This window comes from Cottoperca gobio, chromosome 22 (assembly GCF_900634415.1).
Source record: "Cottoperca gobio chromosome 22, fCotGob3.1, whole genome shotgun sequence".
In the NCBI taxonomy this organism is placed as follows: domain Eukaryota; kingdom Metazoa; phylum Chordata; class Actinopteri; order Perciformes; family Bovichtidae; genus Cottoperca; species Cottoperca gobio.
In genome coordinates this window covers 14601721-14621131 of record NC_041376.1, presented here as the reverse complement: position 1 = coordinate 14621131, position 19411 = coordinate 14601721, and the positions used below count along the sequence as shown (strand labels likewise).

Here is a 19411-nt window from a genome sequence, read left to right as displayed (position 1 = left end):
CCAATTTTTTATTTAATTTTAATTGAGTTTCGCCGAGCTTACATCATCACCCGTCATCACTCAGGAGAATGGCTTTCAAAAAATCTGGCAGTACCAGATTTCAAGGATGTGACAAACTCACATAATGCAACAGGCTAATACGTCCCTTGAGAAATATTAGGCAACACCACTATCTCCAATCTGAAGCTCAGTTAGAAGTGACATAGTATTGAGAAATATCACGTAGTGTAGTAATGTAGATTACAACCATCCCTCGTACATCCCTCTGACAGGTGCATTTCTTTTGAATCACTGTTTCTTTGTTGGCAGCTACAAGCATGCTTCACTGAGAGGCTGGAGACAAAAGAGTTATGCTAGTAAATCTGCCAGTTACTGAAGCATGCAAGACACATCTTGACTTTTAAAGCAGCAACATGGGTAATAGTTACTGTAGGTGTGTTTGGAGAGGAAAATCAATGAGTTTCTTTCTGCTGGAGGAGCAAAGAGGAGTCCAACTGCACATAAAGAGGGGCACGTGGGCATTCAACAGAGATGATTCTTCAACCTGAAGGTGAGTATCAAAGACAAAATAAACATGATTTATTGATACGTGAGGACAAACACAAGTATGTATATCTATACACTCTAAATACACAACCTTTAGGGATCATCTGGGAAAAGCAATAATGGACTTTATGTTAATTGAGTAGGTCAAGAGAAACAGGGGAGCTATACCTGGAATGTCTCATGTTCTTCTCTACAAACAGCTGGATTTACTGTAGATTAGTGAGGTCTAATGGCATCGTGAGTACAGCTGTGCCAAATGCAGACTGCTATAAAAGACCGATCATAATCTGTTAATTCCGCATGCTTGATTCTGCCAAGCAGGGTGGTGCCAAATTGGAACATGGAGAGCAATAAAATACAGAGGATTGAGTTTAAAACAAAATTATGCCCAACCTAGGCACTGGTTGATGCAGAGACAACGAGCGAGCTTTACCCACATTTGTTTCGCTGCACCGGTTAATCGAGCATATTTGTGTGTGTGCTGAGCAGAGGGCTTCTTTCATGCATTGACATTCACTGTCCTTGGATCCTCCTAAATGTTCCAAATGCATTAGATGAATGAATTATTACTCCAATCAAGATGCGTAGAAACCCATACTTTGCTCTCATTTATGGTTCCATCAGTGACTGAAATCTCAAGCCCTGAGCTCAGCAGAGCACAGAAACTCCCTGATGGTGATTACATCTGAATTTGAAAAGTAGACAAAGAGGGAGATGTAGAAAGATGTGCTTCAAAGACTAGCATTCCTCTCTGGCAATTTGTAATGGTGCACACTCCCAACTTCATTTACCTACCAGCCCAACAGCTTTGGGGAAGCTATTGGGCCCATTGGTCAACCTGTTTTGACTAGCTGTGATTAGTGGTTAGCATGAACAAATTATTCATAAATTCCTTTTGTCAGAGTTAAATGGGATGTTCTGGTCTTGAAAAGAGGGAATTAGTGGTACTTGACAGAGTTAATAACCAGAGTCTGTTTGGACAGAGATTATCTCTTTTAACCCACATTATATGGATGAACACTGCCTCCTAGTGCATATAATCTTCAATACACTTTTATTAACCTTTTTTTGGTGTGGCACATCTCACAAATTAGAATAAAAGGCATATCTAACATATGTTTTTACTTAAAGTCATTCATTACAGCTCTATACAATTAAATTATAAATTGTATTTTCCTTCAAATATTTTAAAACGAGAGAAATGGATGGACCGACAGGGTTTCAGATGACATACATGAATTAGGGTTCTGGGATACTCCAGCATTTTAGTATTGCACTTCCATAAAGCTTAAGGACTTGCAAGAGATAAATAAAAGAATGGTCACAATTGAAGCACCAGAGGCTGAGATATCCTGACGTGTCTAGACTCAAGCTCTAAAAACACTGGATCCTACATTTCCCACAATGCAACTCAAGAGTCTTCTATCAGATCCCCTGCATCCTAAATTCCCACTTCCTTTAAACCCCACAACTTTTGTAAAGCAGGTTTTCTGAGAGTCTCACACCAAAACTGAACTAACCCCGATGACAAAGTTTAGAAAGCACATAAACTGAACTTAATGAGTAAAATCAACAACAGCAAGCAGAGAAAAGTAAATTTGCAAGAAAAAAATGTTTATTCCTTGTAAACCTCACAGAGCGAGAGCACAGCCAAGGTCAGACCTGGGGAGAAACAGAGCAGTGACTGTGGGCATAGAAAACAAAAAACAAACAAAACACTTTCAACAATCAGTTGACCAAACAACTGACTAAACTGTCATTTTCACAACATTTGTTTTCGAGGAGCTAATGAAGCTAATGATGCAATCTGAGCGGGGGGAAAAAGCATCTCCATTTACAGTAGGTGAAAACCACACGCACAACAATAACCATTTCAAATGATGACGAAACCACATCAGACTCAAGCGATTTTCTCCCTGCAGGAAAATAACAATAATACCAGAAACAGGAGTAAGAAAAGCTGCTTTAAAAACAGCCACTTCCCCAACCGTTGCAAATACTGTAACATTCACAAAAAGAAATGTGACTTTCTAGTCCCTTACTTTTAACTACGCAGTCTACTACAAACAGGTGACCACTTTCTCTACCTGCTTAACAGAAACGTCCATTAAGTGATATTCAACTGGATTTTTGACAAACACGTCAGCCAATGTATTTGCAGTACATTCTTTAACACGTTACTAGAGAAACAAGCATTCCCAGTCTTGGCACACAAACTGAAGTGGAGGATTAGTTCAATTCAATTATTTAAACTGCTATATTTAAGTTGGCATTTCCAAAGCTTTGTTTACATTGCACAGTTCATCTTTAGAGTTTTCCCTTTCGTGTGTTTTCCACAGTGCAACTTTAAAATTAAAAAAAGAACAGAGGGGGCAGCAGATAAACCGAGGGATATGGGGGTTTAACAGCAGCAGAGAAAAACTTCTGTGAGGGAACATGTGAGGAGCCTGACACCTGTAAGCAGTAGACTCTGTGGTGGCCGGCGTCATGTCATCATACTGACGATAGGCAAGTAGGAGTACAATGAATTTGGTGGTGTCCAATATATCAGTTAAATGTGACTTACATAAGGAACAACGCTGCCCTCGAGTGGACAGTCGAGTGTCCCACTTCACGAGGGTAGGTCAAATTCTTCCAGCTTAGCCAGATGCTTTACAACTAATTCAGAACGGGTTGGATCGATCTCATCATCAAACTCACTCTGTCCTCAACTCAAGGCACTGTAATCGTGACAACTGATGAAACACACACACACACACACACACACACACACACACACACACACACACACACACACACACACACACACACACACACACACACACACACACACACACGAGCTGCTTGGGTTCATTTAATGTTATGGTCCATGTTTAATCTTATAACACAAGATCTCTTCCAACTTGTTGAAATCAACACTTGAAATCTTAAAGAATGAACAAATAGAACCGCACAATACATTTAAAAAAATGTTACCACCAAACCCCAAAAGCAGCTGAGAGCAGGGTTAATTTAGTGTCTTAAAAAAATTAATTAAACATAACAGGGGTGAGTCTGTGCCAACTTCGCACTACATTCCTCTGGTTGTACAGATGTTGCCATACTACCTTGTGAAAAAGAAAGAAATTGAGATACAAGTCAGGCTGTATGATAAAAGGAGAACTTTGTTTTCAAAGTTTTAGGAGGCAATAATCAACCTAAAATAATGAAGCAGCTATGCCCCAGGACCAAAGAGCAGGTAACTGGTCGCAGGTGGTTGCAGTGGTGGGAAAGGGAGAGCAACACCCCTTGAGATGAAGATACATACCCGATTCTGTGAGGTTTCACTAGACAATTGAGAGAAAATAAAAACTGGGTTGACATGTGATGTCCGTTTAAAGTTGTTTTGTCTTTTGTTTTAACTACAACAAGTACAGTCACACGATACAACATCCTTTTGACCTGGCGAGGAGAAAAATAAAAACCCAAGAAAAACAACGTTCTCAGCCGCAGACATGCCGAGCAGATTGGAAGGTGGTGGGCCTGCAGGAAGAATAAAGATGATGGGGAGGATCGAGGCAGGAGAGGGGGCGGGACGAAGCGTTCACTTTTTGAGTGGCTGGTAAACGGAGGCGTTGGGGTCTAGGCCGGAGGGATTGGTGTCCATGAACTTGGAGGAGTAGTGGGGGGCCACGGGGGTCATGCTGCTGGTGTCGGCCGTGTAGGAGATACTGGGCATGACGGCCATCACTTCCGCTATCTTCTGCTTCAGATCTTTTATCTCCTGGTCCTTCTGCAGGAATCTGACCTGAAATCAGACATCAACAGGTCAGTCCAAAACAAGGCAACTTTGAGAATATGCTCACCGTCCAAGTGTCAGGTTTCACCGGTGTAAAAGAATTCTAAATGGTTTGATATTAAGCCAAACACCAGACCAGCATACCAAATCTTACCACTAGCCGCCCATAACTTTTATCTCCTTCATGTTGCCGGTTGCTCAGCAGTGAACCGCCTCTCAGACACTCGCTGCTCCGTTAGTCCGTTTATAAACGAACACAATATTATGTTAATCACGTTGGATCCACGTTGGCGCCGTCGCAACAGGTTGCTGAGGTATGCTTCTTTTTAATTTGCCAGAACATGTCATAGTGACGGAGGCCTGTTCAGTACACCGGACTGGCAAAACCAGAAATTGACCAAACCCCAGTATCGTGTGTACGTTAATATGGACATTGTTAATGGACATCAGACTGACCTTGTGCAATCTCCAGCTGTCTCTTGGCGTCTCCCAGCGCAGAGAAGAGGTCCAGTTTAATCCTGGTCTCTGCACTCAGACTGTTCTCCAGGTGCTGGGTCTTGTCCTGCATGGCTGACAGTGCCGACATCAGCACCTCTGTGTCTTTTTCATTCTCCTTATATTTATGAAGCTCCTGAGAGATGGAGGAGAAGAGATACAGTTTAGCACACTGGTTGTACTGCATGAAGAACAAACAGAGAGCCAAACCTTGACCTAGAATCTAAATTAAATCGGAAGAAAAGTGCTTGAGGCAAGTATGCATCACTGCAGTGAGTCAAACAACAGAGTTTAAAAATCCCACCTGTTAGCACTACAGTGCTGTGGATATTATTGTAAACTAAAATAATTCTCTTAACATAATGTTGGCTGGCTCCTCTAAAGTCTATATGGTGCAGTGTCACAACCCATAGCTGACTGCTGGCTCGACTTCTACTGTACTGCCTAATGTAAACAGTAATACCGTGAATTACCATGAATGAGTTTCAGAAAATGTGTGAGAAAAGGTATAAGTTATAGAACTTGACTTGTGCGCCCTGGCATTAGCTAGTTCTGGGGACAGAGCATCAAGAAATGCTCCATCATGTATTACATGGACATGTCACATTTCAGCTGCATCACTTCTGACTTTGTGAAGCTGTTCTATTGCAAGTTATTTGTGTCCGCCGACAAAAGCAGAACTGGGATAGTATCGCCGATAGGTTCACATTTCAGGAATCCAAACTTTCATGAATCTGCATGTGGCATAAAGCATTACACATGACTCAATGGAACAAAGAGACAAATGCATCAAAACAATTACATTGGAACAACTTTGATAATTGTACTTGATTGTGACTATAAATACTAAAGTTTCTATAAATACTTGCATTTATTTTAAAATCCTTACCTGAACTTTCAGCTCAAGCTCTCTGATCTGGTCCTCCTTTAGCTTGATGTCCATCGTTAGTTTCTTACACTCTGTTTCTAGTTCAGTGATCCGCCGCCGCAGCGTGTCTGTGCACTCCCCTCTGAAAAATGGAGTTCAAAAGAAGCAGTGGATTTATGATAATAACAGATCGTAACGAGCGACAAGTCAGGAGTTAAATGGTTATTGAAAACTACATTTCCAATGTCAGAGGTGCACCTACCTGGATGCTGCTGCTAGCGCTACTGCTCTGGCTGCTGTGGCTTCCTCTAACTTCTTTCGCTTCTTTTCGTCTGCGAGCTGTTTCTCGGCGGTGGCTCGAGCCTCCTGCTCTGCTTTGAAGCCTCTTCTCCAGTTGGCCCACAGCCTGTTTGTCCTTTTGCTTTGCCTGCACAGCATTATGGAGCCTACAAGTGCACAGACACACAAATCATAGAACAGCACATTAACAACCAGGTTGGCAGGATCACGATTTGTTACCTTTGCATCACTGTTTCACATGAATAGAGTTTATTTGAGCAGTCGATACAAATTGTTTGGTATTTGTAATCTCATCTTGTCATTCTTTTGAAAGTCAGTTATAAATGACTTTGTGAATGTAAAGCTGTTGAAATGTGATTATTTTTCTGCTGACAACTGCTCTTTTCCTACAGTGGTAAACATACTGACGCACGACAATGATCACGTGAATAGTAGACCCACTCACTTGTTCTGCAGCAGCTCGTTCTCCTGACGCAGTTGGCTCAGCTCAGTGCGAATGGAGCGTTCGGCGCTGCCCAGCGAGCCGATCTGGCTGCGCAGGTCCTGCTCAACCTGCCGGCTGGCCTGCAGGTCTGCCTTCAACTTCTTAACATCCTGCTCCAATCTGTCCCGTGGGTAGGGTTAGGTTGGAGAGTGAACAGAGTACAGACACATTGACAGGCTGCTTATATTCAACATGACTTATATATGTTGTGTACATCATTACCCGTATTTATAGATGCATAAATCCAGGTATGAATTATACACAGACCCCCGGTAGCAAACAGTTGCCTCAGAAAAGCAGTCCCTAAATTATTATTGCAGCCAAGGCCTGTTCATATTTTATCTATACTGACGTATAAATAAAATGAAGTCCTACATGAGTCAAAAACACAGTGTAACTACAAAAACTACACATTAACTTTATGTCTTTGAGTAAATGGTAATAGCCTTCATTCTGAATTGAAAGTGTGTGAACAAAGTTTTATTCCCATTTGTATGTCTTACATGGAGGACAGAATATCATCAATCCTTGTCAATGTCCTCCAAAGTCTGACATTCATGATTAAAACAAGCCAAGACATTTAAATAGAATTTGATGTTACAGATATTGGTATAAATGTATGTTGGTTTATCTGTCACCAACAAAAATCAGCAACAGAAATCCACATTGCAAAGATTAAACCACTGACGAAATGATATTATTCACGCAGGGGAGGCACTAAAACAATCAGACTCTGCACATTATGCATATTTTCTTTGACATTTTAAATGATCAACCCTACACTAAACCCACCTTTACACCGGAGAAAAGACAACCGTAAAAAACATGTCGTCATTAAATCAACATTCTATGTTGTGTGCAAAAGAATGCAAACATTTGAGTGAAATTACATTTTTCAACACTCTCATCCCAATTAAATCACACAAGCGAGAGCCCCTCTTAATGACCATCTGCTTACAATATGATTTCTCAACTAAGGAAGTTACAAGCTGATCAGAAAAGGGCCGATATTTTTTGTTTGATCCGTTGAACACGATCATTTGTTTGCTCCAGGTGCACAAGCTGTCAAAATGTAACTGAAGAAAACATACCATGCTTTGAAATGACTGCCATTAGATGAAAAGCTTTCAACTTTAGTACTCTGTTCATGCTGGAGATGAGAAGTTGTCCAAATCCTGTGCAAAGATGTCTGCCACATCAGAGCCACACTGACGCTTGAGATATTATACAAAATACCAAAAGGGATATAGGACCCTGGACAACATTATAGGAAGCCATCAAAGGTCAGCTGTGATTCAGGCTATATTTTTATTTTAATTCAGAGCTCTTAAGCTATAAAACATCTAGACTACAAAATGAGATGTAGGTCAGCTTTAAGTGTGGCTGTGAGCAGAAAAAACAAGATAGAAATTGGCCTTGGTATCAGTATCAAGGGAACACATGTCACCAGGACATCCCGAGCCTCAACACATGTGACAGTGGAAGAAATTACCGAAACACAAGACGAGCTGAAATAATTCATTTCATAAAATGTGACCACAATGTTTTTGTCCGTAAAGTTTGTTAGTACAGTCTTATTGAGTATACGTCGTGAAGAATATATCTGTGTGCATCTTACCTAATGAGTGCTTCTGGCTTGCTCAGCTGGTTGTTGGGGATACAGTTGTCTGTGGGATCCCTGTGGGAGCCACCCGACGTCCCCTTCCCCACTGCTAACTTGTGCTTCTTTTCGTTCTTCCCCGTGGAGGAGGAGGAGGATGATGGTGCAGCGGAGGGTACGCTGCCGTTGGTGGCACTATGGCCGCGGGGCGAGGAGTTGACCATCGCAGCATTGCTGCTAGCATTTTTGTAGTTTTTGGAGGAGGAGGATGATGAGGAGGAGCAGGAGGAATTGTTGTCCTCTTTAAGCAACAGGTTCTCTGTGCTGCCCAGCTCTGTGGTCAGTCTCTTGTTGTTCATATGGTTCTCCATATACTCCATCTCTTGGTGTTTAGAGTCCACTGATGATGGCAGGATGCTGTTGCTGTTGTGCTGCTTTTTAGCATCCCCACCGCCTTTTCCCTCTTTCCCTTTTTCTCTATACTCTAACTCTGGCAGTGGTGCCGATGTCTTTTTATTGGCTGGAGCGCCATTCTGTGACACTGGAGGTGTGTCCACTTCAGATATTCCTTTAGCTGCTGCTGCTGCTGTATGAATACAGAGGGAAGTGAAGGGGATACGTATGAAATATATATATATTATATTTGACAACTTCCACGAGACTTCATCTTAAAAGAGTCCTGTGTGTAATTCTTCATGTCTGAGACTATATATGAACCAAAACTTTTTTTACTTCTTAACAGGTGGCCTGGCCCTTGCAGGCGCATGTCCTCTGTGGCTGCAATGCGGAGTGAAAGGCACTAAGTCGGCTTTAAAGGCCCGGCCGCCCGGAGAGAAGGCTCGCGGCTCGAGATGTGAGCTTCACAGTACCACTGGACTGGATGTGTGTGTGTGTGTGTATGTCAAACTCAACAAGATATACAGTCATTGTCTTTTTTCTCATAACTTTCTGGTGGCTATCTGCCATCTTTGTCAATACTCCTGACTGACGCAACTTTGACTGGCAGATTATTCAACTACCAAATCCATAGATGCGTCATCACCGACTCACGGCAGCGTGCAAGATGATTTTTCACAAGTCTCATTCATTTTATTGTTCAGTCGTAGTAGATGGTGTAGGTGAGCCTCAGATTTCCTGAACCAGGTGCTTCATGTGTGCAGACACAGTACGTATGGACATGCATGAGTCTTTGAATCTTACCTTCTTCTGCTTCTCGCTCTTGCCTCTGAAGCATCTGTTGCTCTGGAGGCAGAGCCTGCTGTAGGAGCTGCATGTAAAACTCGTTTTCCTTCTGCACCTCCTTCTGCTTCCGGAGGCGCATCTTATAGCTTACATAGCTCTTGAAGCCGAAGCCCAGCGTTACCACTGGGTAGCCAATGCTACAGAGACGGGCACAAGAAGTACACTCATAAGTCTACTCTTGGGTCAATATCACAAAGTACGGATTTAATCAAGGAAACACTGCTACAATAATGCACTTAAATGATATATATTATAATTGTATATATTTAGTATGGTAACAGCTCAACTTCACAGCACAATATAGGTTAACACAGCTTGAAGCTTGTGGGGGCCCCATAGAATAAAGTTGCAGACCACTCTTACAACCCTACACTGTAGTTAACAGTCAGATAACCTCAGACCTGTTTAACAAACACAGAAAACAATATGGCAAACATGTGTTGTGGTGCAAACAATGTCTCTAGACTAAAAGATAAGAGAAACAACATTATTTATCAAAAGGGAAATTGCTGTGCAGCAGTTGCAACAAGTGCAAATATAAACGTGTTGTTATAGTTGCTACTTGAACTCAGCCTTGAACTGATTTCTCATGAAAATGAGCAAAACGGAAGCACAAAAGAGCCCACCACATAACCAGTCATGGGACATTATTGACTTCATGTAGTGTGAAGCAATGAATGAAGCTGTGTAAAGTTAAGCTGATATAATGCTGTGTTCACATAATTTCTCTCCATCATGCTGACATATTCTGCAATAAACCTAGACATGCCTTTCAGTCAACGCACGTCTGTCAGGATCAACGTTTCACATAGTTAAAACACAACGGTGGCTCACCAGTGTGCAGCAAAAGGACGACACAAGTCCACGTGGAAGTTCTTCAGGTCTTTGAATCTGATGGCTGCCTCTATGTACACGAAGAGTATCCATAGAGACACGGTGGGCAGACACACACCTCTCTCTGAAAAAAAAACACAAAGCAGGAAAAGATATAAATGGGCATTGAACTACGAGTACCACCTGAATTGTGTCCATAGCAATGAGTAATAACACTGCTGACTAGAGGATGTGCCAACCAATTTGACTGTCCCAAACAGTTTAGAATATGGATATTTGCAGTCTTTATGGACTCTGTCGTCCCCCTGCTGTGAGAGTCCCTACTGTGCTCTTGATCTCATCTTGTAAATCCTGCTTGTTATAAAATATACTTCAGATTTGTTCAGATATTTCTGCGTTTTAAGAGCATCTGATTAAACAGCATCTAACCAAAATGTTGTCAAGAGAGTAAAAACTTGATGAACACAGACCTGTCCTTCTCCCTCTCACACGGTCACAACAGCTAGAACATCGTTCTATACAAACCATCAGCTTCTCCTGATCTACATAGGTCTTTATTGACACCATCATCACTGAACACAGGGGCTGGACAGGATACACACTACCCATTGTCTCCTTGGCTGCAATAAGCTGCAAGACACTTTTACCACCAGGCTGTGGAGTGTTAGGAGATATTTATACTCCTACAGTGAAGGTCACTGGTGCGTTAAGTTGGAGGGCTCAGAAAGCAACAGGGGACGACTCTTGTGTTTCTCCCTCCCTCAACTGGCACTAGGATTTCCATCCGACACCTGGCCTTCGGTCAACACAGGGGGATACCGCTAAATCAGACTGACAACTAATTCACAGAATACAGCTCACTTACACACCATGCAAAATTCTAAGAAGCATAAACCGACTATTTGTAAATAAGATAACACAATGTGCATGGGAACTTTTCCCACCTGCTTTCCCTATGAAGCACTAAGTGAAAGAACAACACAAAATAATACAAGTTCTAAGAATTTGTGTGGTCTATGACTTCAAATTATTATTTATCTTGATAGTCCATCGTGTGCATACACAGAAAGCTTCTTTCGTTTGAATCGTTGAACAGAACTCATGTACAGACAAATGAGAATAATGTTTCAATAGCTGCCATTGGCCAATTTCTCATATGCTGTTTTTAAGTCAACAAATATCAAGACACCTGTACACATCGGAGGGCCTTACCTGTGTGCCAAACATACTGCACCCACACATAGGTACTAGCAGCAAAGAATAGCCATTGCACTGGGATGAAGAGGAGGCAAATGATGTCCGAGGTAAACGCCACACACACAAAGAATACTGAGAAGGCCTGTTGGGGAGAGAAGAGGTGGTTGTGATAACAGCAACACATGCAGTAAAGAAACATGTAGGTTGTTTCTTAGTAATTCATGCTCAAAACGTTCACACAACAAAGATTAAACATTCCCTTAAGAAAGAAAAAGGTCATCTTTCCAGGCGAACAACCAGCATTAAGAAGTTAGAAGCCAGTTTACAGAATGGTTGGCTGCCATATTTTATCCCTTATAATTGGAGTGATCTTGTTCTGGGTGATTAAACTCTAAATTTCATAGTTGAACTATACCACACATGTTTATGCGAATATTACATTTTCTGCATTTCTGTGAGACAGACACAGATACACCAACAAACACACACCTACACGATGCATGTCAATGCGATCAAGGTGTCAAGAATCAATCATGGAACCACGGCAAAATAAAACTATGCTAGATTAACATTAGCATACAGAATTTAGATGAGTTAGATGAATTAGACTAATGACCGGCAAGCCTGATCAGATCTATCTGCCACCATCTATCACTTTTTTCTTGCTAACCAAGTGAATACCTGATTTCTTTTTTTTTGGTTTACATGCATTCAAAAAACCAGATTATTAGGAGAAATCAGTTAAGACATCTTTGAATGAAAGCTGATCTTAAAGTTTATAACTGATAAATAATGCTACAGCATCAAGTTGTTTGTACTTAGGTCAAAGGCAAGCACTTCGACAGACAATAGTGTGATACAACAGGTTCTTGTAGTTTGAGAGACACATTTTTTTAAATAACATTTTAGTTGTATGAATTGCCGTATTTAGACTTTTTAGTTTTAGTTTAGTCTTATTTTGGATTTAATTACTATGGATACAAAGATGCATCACTATGTGTACTAATCTTTCCTTTCACTACACACTGCCATCTGGTTACTGTTAACTGCTTATTGTTCACATGACATTAAGAAATCAAGTTACTGCAGAAAGGCAACAATAACCGGGTTACTTAATTTCACATGTAAATGCAGCGACTGTGACAGCAGCGCTATGGTGCTGAAAACATTCAAAACTCAACATCTAAAATGGGAAAATCAGAACAGGATGATAATACAAGTCCATCATTTTAGCACGTCTGTACTTGCTTATTTTAGTGCAACATCTCAAAGTTTAGTGGTGAATAGTGAACAACAAAAAGGGTGCAAAGATGGCTATGCTCTTTCTTCACCTCTATGCAATCAAAATAAAGTATAAGGACATAACTACTCACCAGCCCCTGGTATCTAAAGGAGTCGTACACACTCCGGATGAAGAGCCAGAACGGCCAGAGGTACTCAAACCTGAACTCCAATACAAAGTCTGCCAGTAGCACTAGTGCCCACACCACCAGGAACTTCAGGTACAGGAAGGTACTAAAACATGAGAAGAAAAACTGGATGACACAAGATGTTTTGGAACACAAATACACTATAACATTCAAGAGTTTTATATATTGACAATGTGGCATTTCCCCCTTACAGTCAATGTATGGCAAATCATCATGAAGTAATACATCAAAAGAGATTCCACCTGTTGTAAGTGTATGTGTGTGTGGGTGTGTGTGTGTGTGAATCAAGTGTAAGATGTCTGGAGCCTATTGCTGATGTTTGTCAGATGAAATGCCTGTGTGTAATGCACTTATTCTGAGCTGCTCACGTTATAAAATGCAACTCGTCATATATACAACACGTGCAGACATTTAAGGGATTTGTAAAACATTCTGGAAGAGGTTTAAAATCAGCTCTTCAACATGTTCTTATGTGATGCTGCTTTGAACATTTGGACATGGCAACAGTGCCAAACTACATTATAACAATTTCTCAAGGTGTTGTGGAGATAACGTATACACACAGAATGTTATAGATGGTTGCTGGTTAGTGCCACAATTCATGTCGATAAAATAAAATAGAAATATTTGAGCACAGTTGATATTGTTGACATTGTTGATAAGACCCAAAAAGTAACACAGTAGGGGTGTACTTTGATCTCAAAGGATAACTGTTTTGTGATGGGGCACCTGCTCAATAATTCAAGAACTGCCCTACATCTTTAGGTCCAGACGCCACGTGTGTAACTAGTGGCCTTTAATGTTTGGTTTGTCAGATACATAGGAAGTCACACAGAGGTAGGACCTGTCAGGTGGAAAGGAAAACTAAGCAACTTTAAAGTTGTCTGAATAGTGCAGCACAAGGTCTCCAGACGTCAAACTGACTGCAGTCTTATCAACTCGTGTGTACAGTTAATGTTAACATGATATGTTACGTTATTACTTGATAAGTAAGGCGCTTGTGGTGAAGTTAGAAATGAATAGCCAAAGCTACTGTTGTGCTAGCTAACATAGGTCAGCCTTAGGGAAACGGCTAATTTAGACGCGGCAAGCAGATGACAACTGACGGCATATGGTCTGGGTTGTTTAATTAGTGTCCAGAAATCCACTACAATTTATTACAAAATAGTAACGCTGCTGTGAAAGACACCTTGCGACATGGTTTAAACATGCTGTGTTGGGGCCTAGCGCTACGGCTAGCTTAACAGCTAACGTTACCTGCTAATGCAGAACGAAAACATAGCACTAGCATACACTACGCTATCACCAGTGGTTAATAAGCTAGCTAGCAGTGGCAGTTCATTGATATCTATGTTAACGTTAGGGAAGTTCAACATTCAGCAGCTATCAAGCCGCAAGCATCAGCCCCCCCATTATTGTCGCGATGAGGACCCCTTCGTCAGGCTTCATATAAGTTACCTGCCGTATATACCCTCAGTGATTCGGTTCCGTTTTAACGGCCGTCGGAGTTTGCTGCAGTCCGCATTGCGCCGCTTCATCCTCCTCCCCTTGGCTTTGGCCTTCGAGTAACCACTGTAATCTTATCCAGTTTTCTTGAGTATACGGACAAAGATAATAAATGAAGTGCCTGTGGTATATGTCGCTGTTATTATTTTTCCCCACTGGACACAAAGAAATAAATAAAGGACTCTATTCGGGAACCTCCTCTTTTTCTGTTAGCGCAGACTCAATAAGTCCAAACCGCGCTGTGCTTTACGTATGTCAACTTGTCAGACGGCTGGCATATCCAATGACTCTAAGCACCGAGCCTTCTCTCTTTGACGGATCCAGAGATGAGCCATTTACGTTGCACCGTGGCCTGGTCGCTCAGTTCTCCTCCGCCAAAGACAGCAGGGAAGCGCGAGGAGGAGAGGGACGCTGTGTGTGGGACGTCTCCCCGTTTAACCAATCAGAACTTTGTGGACTAATCGGGCATCGCTGATTGACCAATGAACTGATCAAGGAGGCGGGTTTTGTTTTCATGGAGGTGTTTGCCTTCGGTTTATTATGAGCAGAAAATATGCAATCTTTGAGACAAAATTCCCTTTGTGCGAGACACAAAAACACCCATTCCAACACACGGGGGTTATTTATACCAGGTCCTTTGTGTGTGAGGTTCATTGAGAGACTTGCCTCAAGGCCTTGTATGCCATCTATGTTTGGTTACTAGGTTCAAATGTGTGCACATTGTGTCCGCGGGTGCGTGTTTGACTAACACAATGTGGGTTTCTGTTGTTGTTGCTTATAATGTAATGAACTTTACCCAGTGTGGTGGAATATAATGAATACTTAAGTTAAAATAAATGGTACTTGTACTTTACCTGAGTATTTTCATTTTATGCTATTTTAAACCAGTATACTTTGGAAGCCAATATTGTAATTATTACTCCACTGCAATTATTTCTTACTACTTCACATTATTAGCTATTACAAAATATCAATCAATAATAAATAATCTTTGACATATAATTATAGGTTAAGATATCCAGCAGCGATATACAAAGTAAGTCAAATGTGCTGTGATAGACACATTAATGCATCAATAATCATAATCCAATTCCATTTAATATATATGATTCTGAAATGGGCCATTACACATAAGCAGTTATTTTACTTCTGGTACTTTAAGTATATTTTGATGCCATTACTTTTACTACTTTTGAATGCAGGACTTATACTTGTAGTGAAGTGACCATAATAGTTTTTAAGCAACAAAACACATAACATTGATATTTGGTCTGCAATCTATAATTGGATTTTAAAAAATAATTTTCTTAGGGTGCCATTATGCCTATTAATTCTAAATGTGGTACTATTATATGCTAATAATGCTGCATTTTGTTCTGTCCCTCTTCTTGAAAACAGTATTTATTTTAAAGAAGCTATAATGACTTCACTTAACTATGCAATTCAACATTTGCATAGACATTTTTCATGACCTAAATCCTTTTGTAATTTGTATTAAGGGGAGGCATTGTTGTTGTTTGGTTGAAATTAATAAAGTGTTTTTCTCATGGCTAGTCAAGAAGGACGTTTTCTTTCTGGCCAGCAGCTGATAAAAACAAAATATGTGCTTGGGGTTTGATTGCGCCCTGTCCAAGGCGTCGGGGCAACACGTGGGTCAGTTGGAAGAGAAGTGCGCAGGAAACATCTCCAATGGCTCCTCAGTACGCACCAAGTCTGCGCTCCCGTCTGGCACCTTTGCTGCTTTTTCTGCAGATAGGGTTCATTGTCATATATGCCTTTTACATTGAGATCGAAAGCAATGAAAAAGTACATGGGATTACCTTCAGCGACTTTTACCCTGGTAAGTAGTGAGTTCGGAAGAGTGGTGGGTGAGACAATGGAAAATCAGCAATCAATGAAAAATAGTCTATTTTAAGCTAATTCATTTTGGTTCATTAAAACGCTAAATGAAGTTACATACTAGAATCCAGGAGTATGGGGAAGGGCTGCAGTCATTACTGTTGGGCAGTGATAAGAGCTTACAGTTAGTAGCAGATGATCTGAGGTCGTCTCCTGAAAAGTAGGCTGTACACTGAAACGCAGTAGAAGTGACTGCGTTGTATACACTAAGAAAGGACAGGTTCATTTCACTTTGTTGTTAGAACAACAACACTTACAAATTACATAAATACAACTAAAGTTTGTGCTTGTTAAATACATTTAGCAAGCACATATAAATTAAACATATCTTAAGACTCATAGTTAGGCTACATGTTCTTTCCTAGATGTTTTTGTCTTGTCACATTTTAGAGTCGACTGTTTAGTGATTCAGGTCTCTGGCAGTTTTTAAAGCTTGATACTTCTTTTCTCTTGCAGAGTTCCAGGATGTGAACGTGATGGTGATTCTAGGTTTTGGTTTCTCCTACACATTTCTAATGCGGTATAGTTTCAGTGGCTCTGGGTTCAACCTCCTTGTGGCTGTCATGGCCACCCAATGGGCTATCATACTCAATGGAATAGAGTCCTGGTATCACAGAGGAAAGATCCGGATTGATTTGAGAAGGTAGGTCATCGAATAAGAGAGTCATTTTCTCACTCAAATTTGGTGTCACACATGTGTAGGAAAAAGAAAATGGCACTTAATTGAACATAAATCTATTAATCAAAAACACAATTCTGAAAATATTACAAACCTAATATACATATTTCACAGTTCTAATAAATCAATGTTTATAATGTTTTAAAGGAGACACATTATAATAAAAGTGCTTGTGCACAAACTCGTGGGTATCTGGAGTCCCACAGTGAAATAAGACAACCCAGTTAGTTTTCTGTGGGCTGCCTCGGTCAGAAAAAACTAATTCAGCCGTTCAGTTTTGGCTCCCCTTTCACATAACGTGCTTTTTGAACATTAAATCATGCAAATAAGTTCTAGTAGAAACCTGACACACAAGTATGAATCTGAAAATGAGCATGATATGTCCTCTTTAATATAGCTTAGTTGTTGCCGAGATGTGCGCAGCCTCTGCCCTCATTTCAATAGGAGTCGTGCTGGGGAAGACCAACCCTGTCCACCTCATCATCATCGCCCTGCTGGAGGTGTCAGGGTTTGTCCTGAATGAATGGCTCCTCCAGACTTTGCTGAAGGTATAAAACACTTTTAATCCTGAATTTCACCCTTACAGCAGTATACACCAAGTATATCTCACATCATGTACATGCAGTACAAAGACATGTGCTTCTAATCATGTTTTCTAATTCTAGGTCCAGCCTCTGAACAGCATCATGCTGCTTCACATCTTTGGGGCCTTCTTTGGGCTCACGTTGACCTGGATCCTGTACCGGAAAGGATCCAAGCAGCAATTTGAAAAAGAGAAATTTAGCCGCAAAACAGGATTATTCTCCGTATTGGGTAAGGTGCTTTTCTGATGTTACTGCTAGATAGGGTTGTGTAGGATGGTAAAGCAAGTTGGCTAGCTATTCAACTGGAGATTTAAGTTCAAACCATGCATTTGAAACCATCCATTATGTTAAAGCAGAATGTGAATCCTCTGTTCTCCAGGGACTGTGTTTCTCTGGATGTTTTGGCCCAGTTTTAATTCAATCCTCGTGGATAACCGTACTCCTGGCAGGAGGCTGGAGGCCGTGCTCAGCACCTACCTGGCCCTGGCTGTCAGTGCTGTAACAGCAACTGCTGTGTCTGTGCTCTCCAGCCCCAAGGGGAAATTCAACCTGGTATTCTTACACTTGATATGTGAACACAACATTATGCTCTTTCATGAACAGTCATTATTTGCTGGAGCACAATGACCTTTACCTAAATCTAATCAATCAGTGCTCTTAATATGACCTTACATCACTCCTCTCTCAGATCCAAATGCAGTCTTGCATGCTTGCTGGTAGTGTTGCAGTTGGGGTTTCCATGCCAGTGGTTCATCAGCCATGGGAAGCAATGACAATCGGATTCACGGCTGCTGTTGTGTCCACCGTTGGATTCCGATATCTCAAGGTTTTGATCACAACATGGACACGTAGAGTAAATAATCTATAAATCACAACTCATCATAAACTCTTATTTTCCAGACCCACATGCTGTTTGCATTTCATTGCCACGACACCTGCGCTGTCCTGAGCACACACGGACTCCCTGGTCTACTGGGATGGCTAGCACATCTCCTCCTACAGATTAGAGACTGTGATGATCACACAAAGTAAGAACACAATGATTTCATTGCAACACACACAAAAGGTGTGAAACCCTGTGTAATTGCTCCTTCGTTTCCTAGGGCAGTCCGCTTTGCTGTATTTCACATTTGTACTATCCTCATCACCATCACTTCAAGTCTGTGCATGGGACTCATTACAGGTAAGTCTTCTCTCTAGTAGTTTACTCTATCAACAGTCTGGCACGATCATACTGGAAGACAGAAGGTCCATTTTTAATTATTTAGTCGCAACAGAATGTCAACAGTGAAATTTGACTCAACATATATCGTCAACCCCATATTATGCAAGTACGCTTTCCATTAGGGCTGCAACTAACCAATATTTTCGTTATTGATTATTTTCTAGATGAATCATTTTGGTTAATGAAATGTCAGAAAATAATGAAACAATATTTTTTTTTACAAATAATGGATTATCAAAATAGTTGCAGGTTATTTTTCTACTATTGTCGATTTGTAAGTTTGATAACTTTTATGTGTCACGGTATAAAGGACTCCTACTCAAGTGGAACTTCTGGAGGCCGCCTCAAGACAAGAAATGTTTTGATGATCAGGCTTTCTGGGAGGTAGGCAATCAAGACTTTATCTTCTGACAACAAATATCTCGCTGAAGATAATTCTATATCTGCACTGAGTGTTTTTTAAATTATTGCTAATGACACTAAACAGTAATGAACTTGGTATTATTTTGTGTTGTGCCATGAAATTAAAAAACGGTAATTCATAAACATTTATATTATACAAAATATTTTTTTGCAGTTTCCCCATCTTGCAGTACAAAAGTAAGAAGATAAAGAAAGAAGTCTGATCCTGGAAGTACAAACTATTTTTGGTGTTCATACTTTTGTGTTCTTGCTTTCATGCAGAGTGGTTAAATGTTTTTATGTGTGCAAGACCAGGATAAAAAAAGAAAAGTAGAAAATGCA

The 19411-nt window shown here is 40.7% G+C and overlaps 2 protein-coding genes across 2 annotated transcripts; one reads left to right on the top strand and one right to left on the bottom strand.

The window, feature by feature from the left end:
* Positions 1-2139: 2139 nt before the first annotated feature.
* maco1b (macoilin 1b) lies at positions 2140-14656 on the bottom strand. Its single transcript, XM_029461436.1, is given in 12 exon segments — positions 2140-4333; positions 4781-4955; positions 5709-5829; positions 5950-6065; positions 6067-6133; positions 6433-6591; positions 8090-8657; positions 9272-9450; positions 10148-10271; positions 11360-11486; positions 12718-12859; positions 14233-14656. Coding segments are annotated over 12 exon segments (2163 nt in total). The 5' UTR covers positions 14313-14656; the 3' UTR covers positions 2140-4028.
* A 1238-nt stretch (positions 14657-15894) lies between these two features.
* rhd (Rh blood group, D antigen) lies at positions 15895-19411 on the top strand. The gene is made up of 10 exons (XM_029460948.1): positions 15895-16120; positions 16636-16822; positions 17256-17406; positions 17524-17671; positions 17822-17994; positions 18131-18268; positions 18343-18470; positions 18546-18625; positions 18978-19051; positions 19245-19411. The coding sequence occupies exons 1-10, from the start codon at positions 15970-15972 to the stop codon at positions 19269-19271; spliced, it is 1257 nt and encodes a 418-aa protein (XP_029316808.1). The 5' UTR covers positions 15895-15969; the 3' UTR covers positions 19272-19411.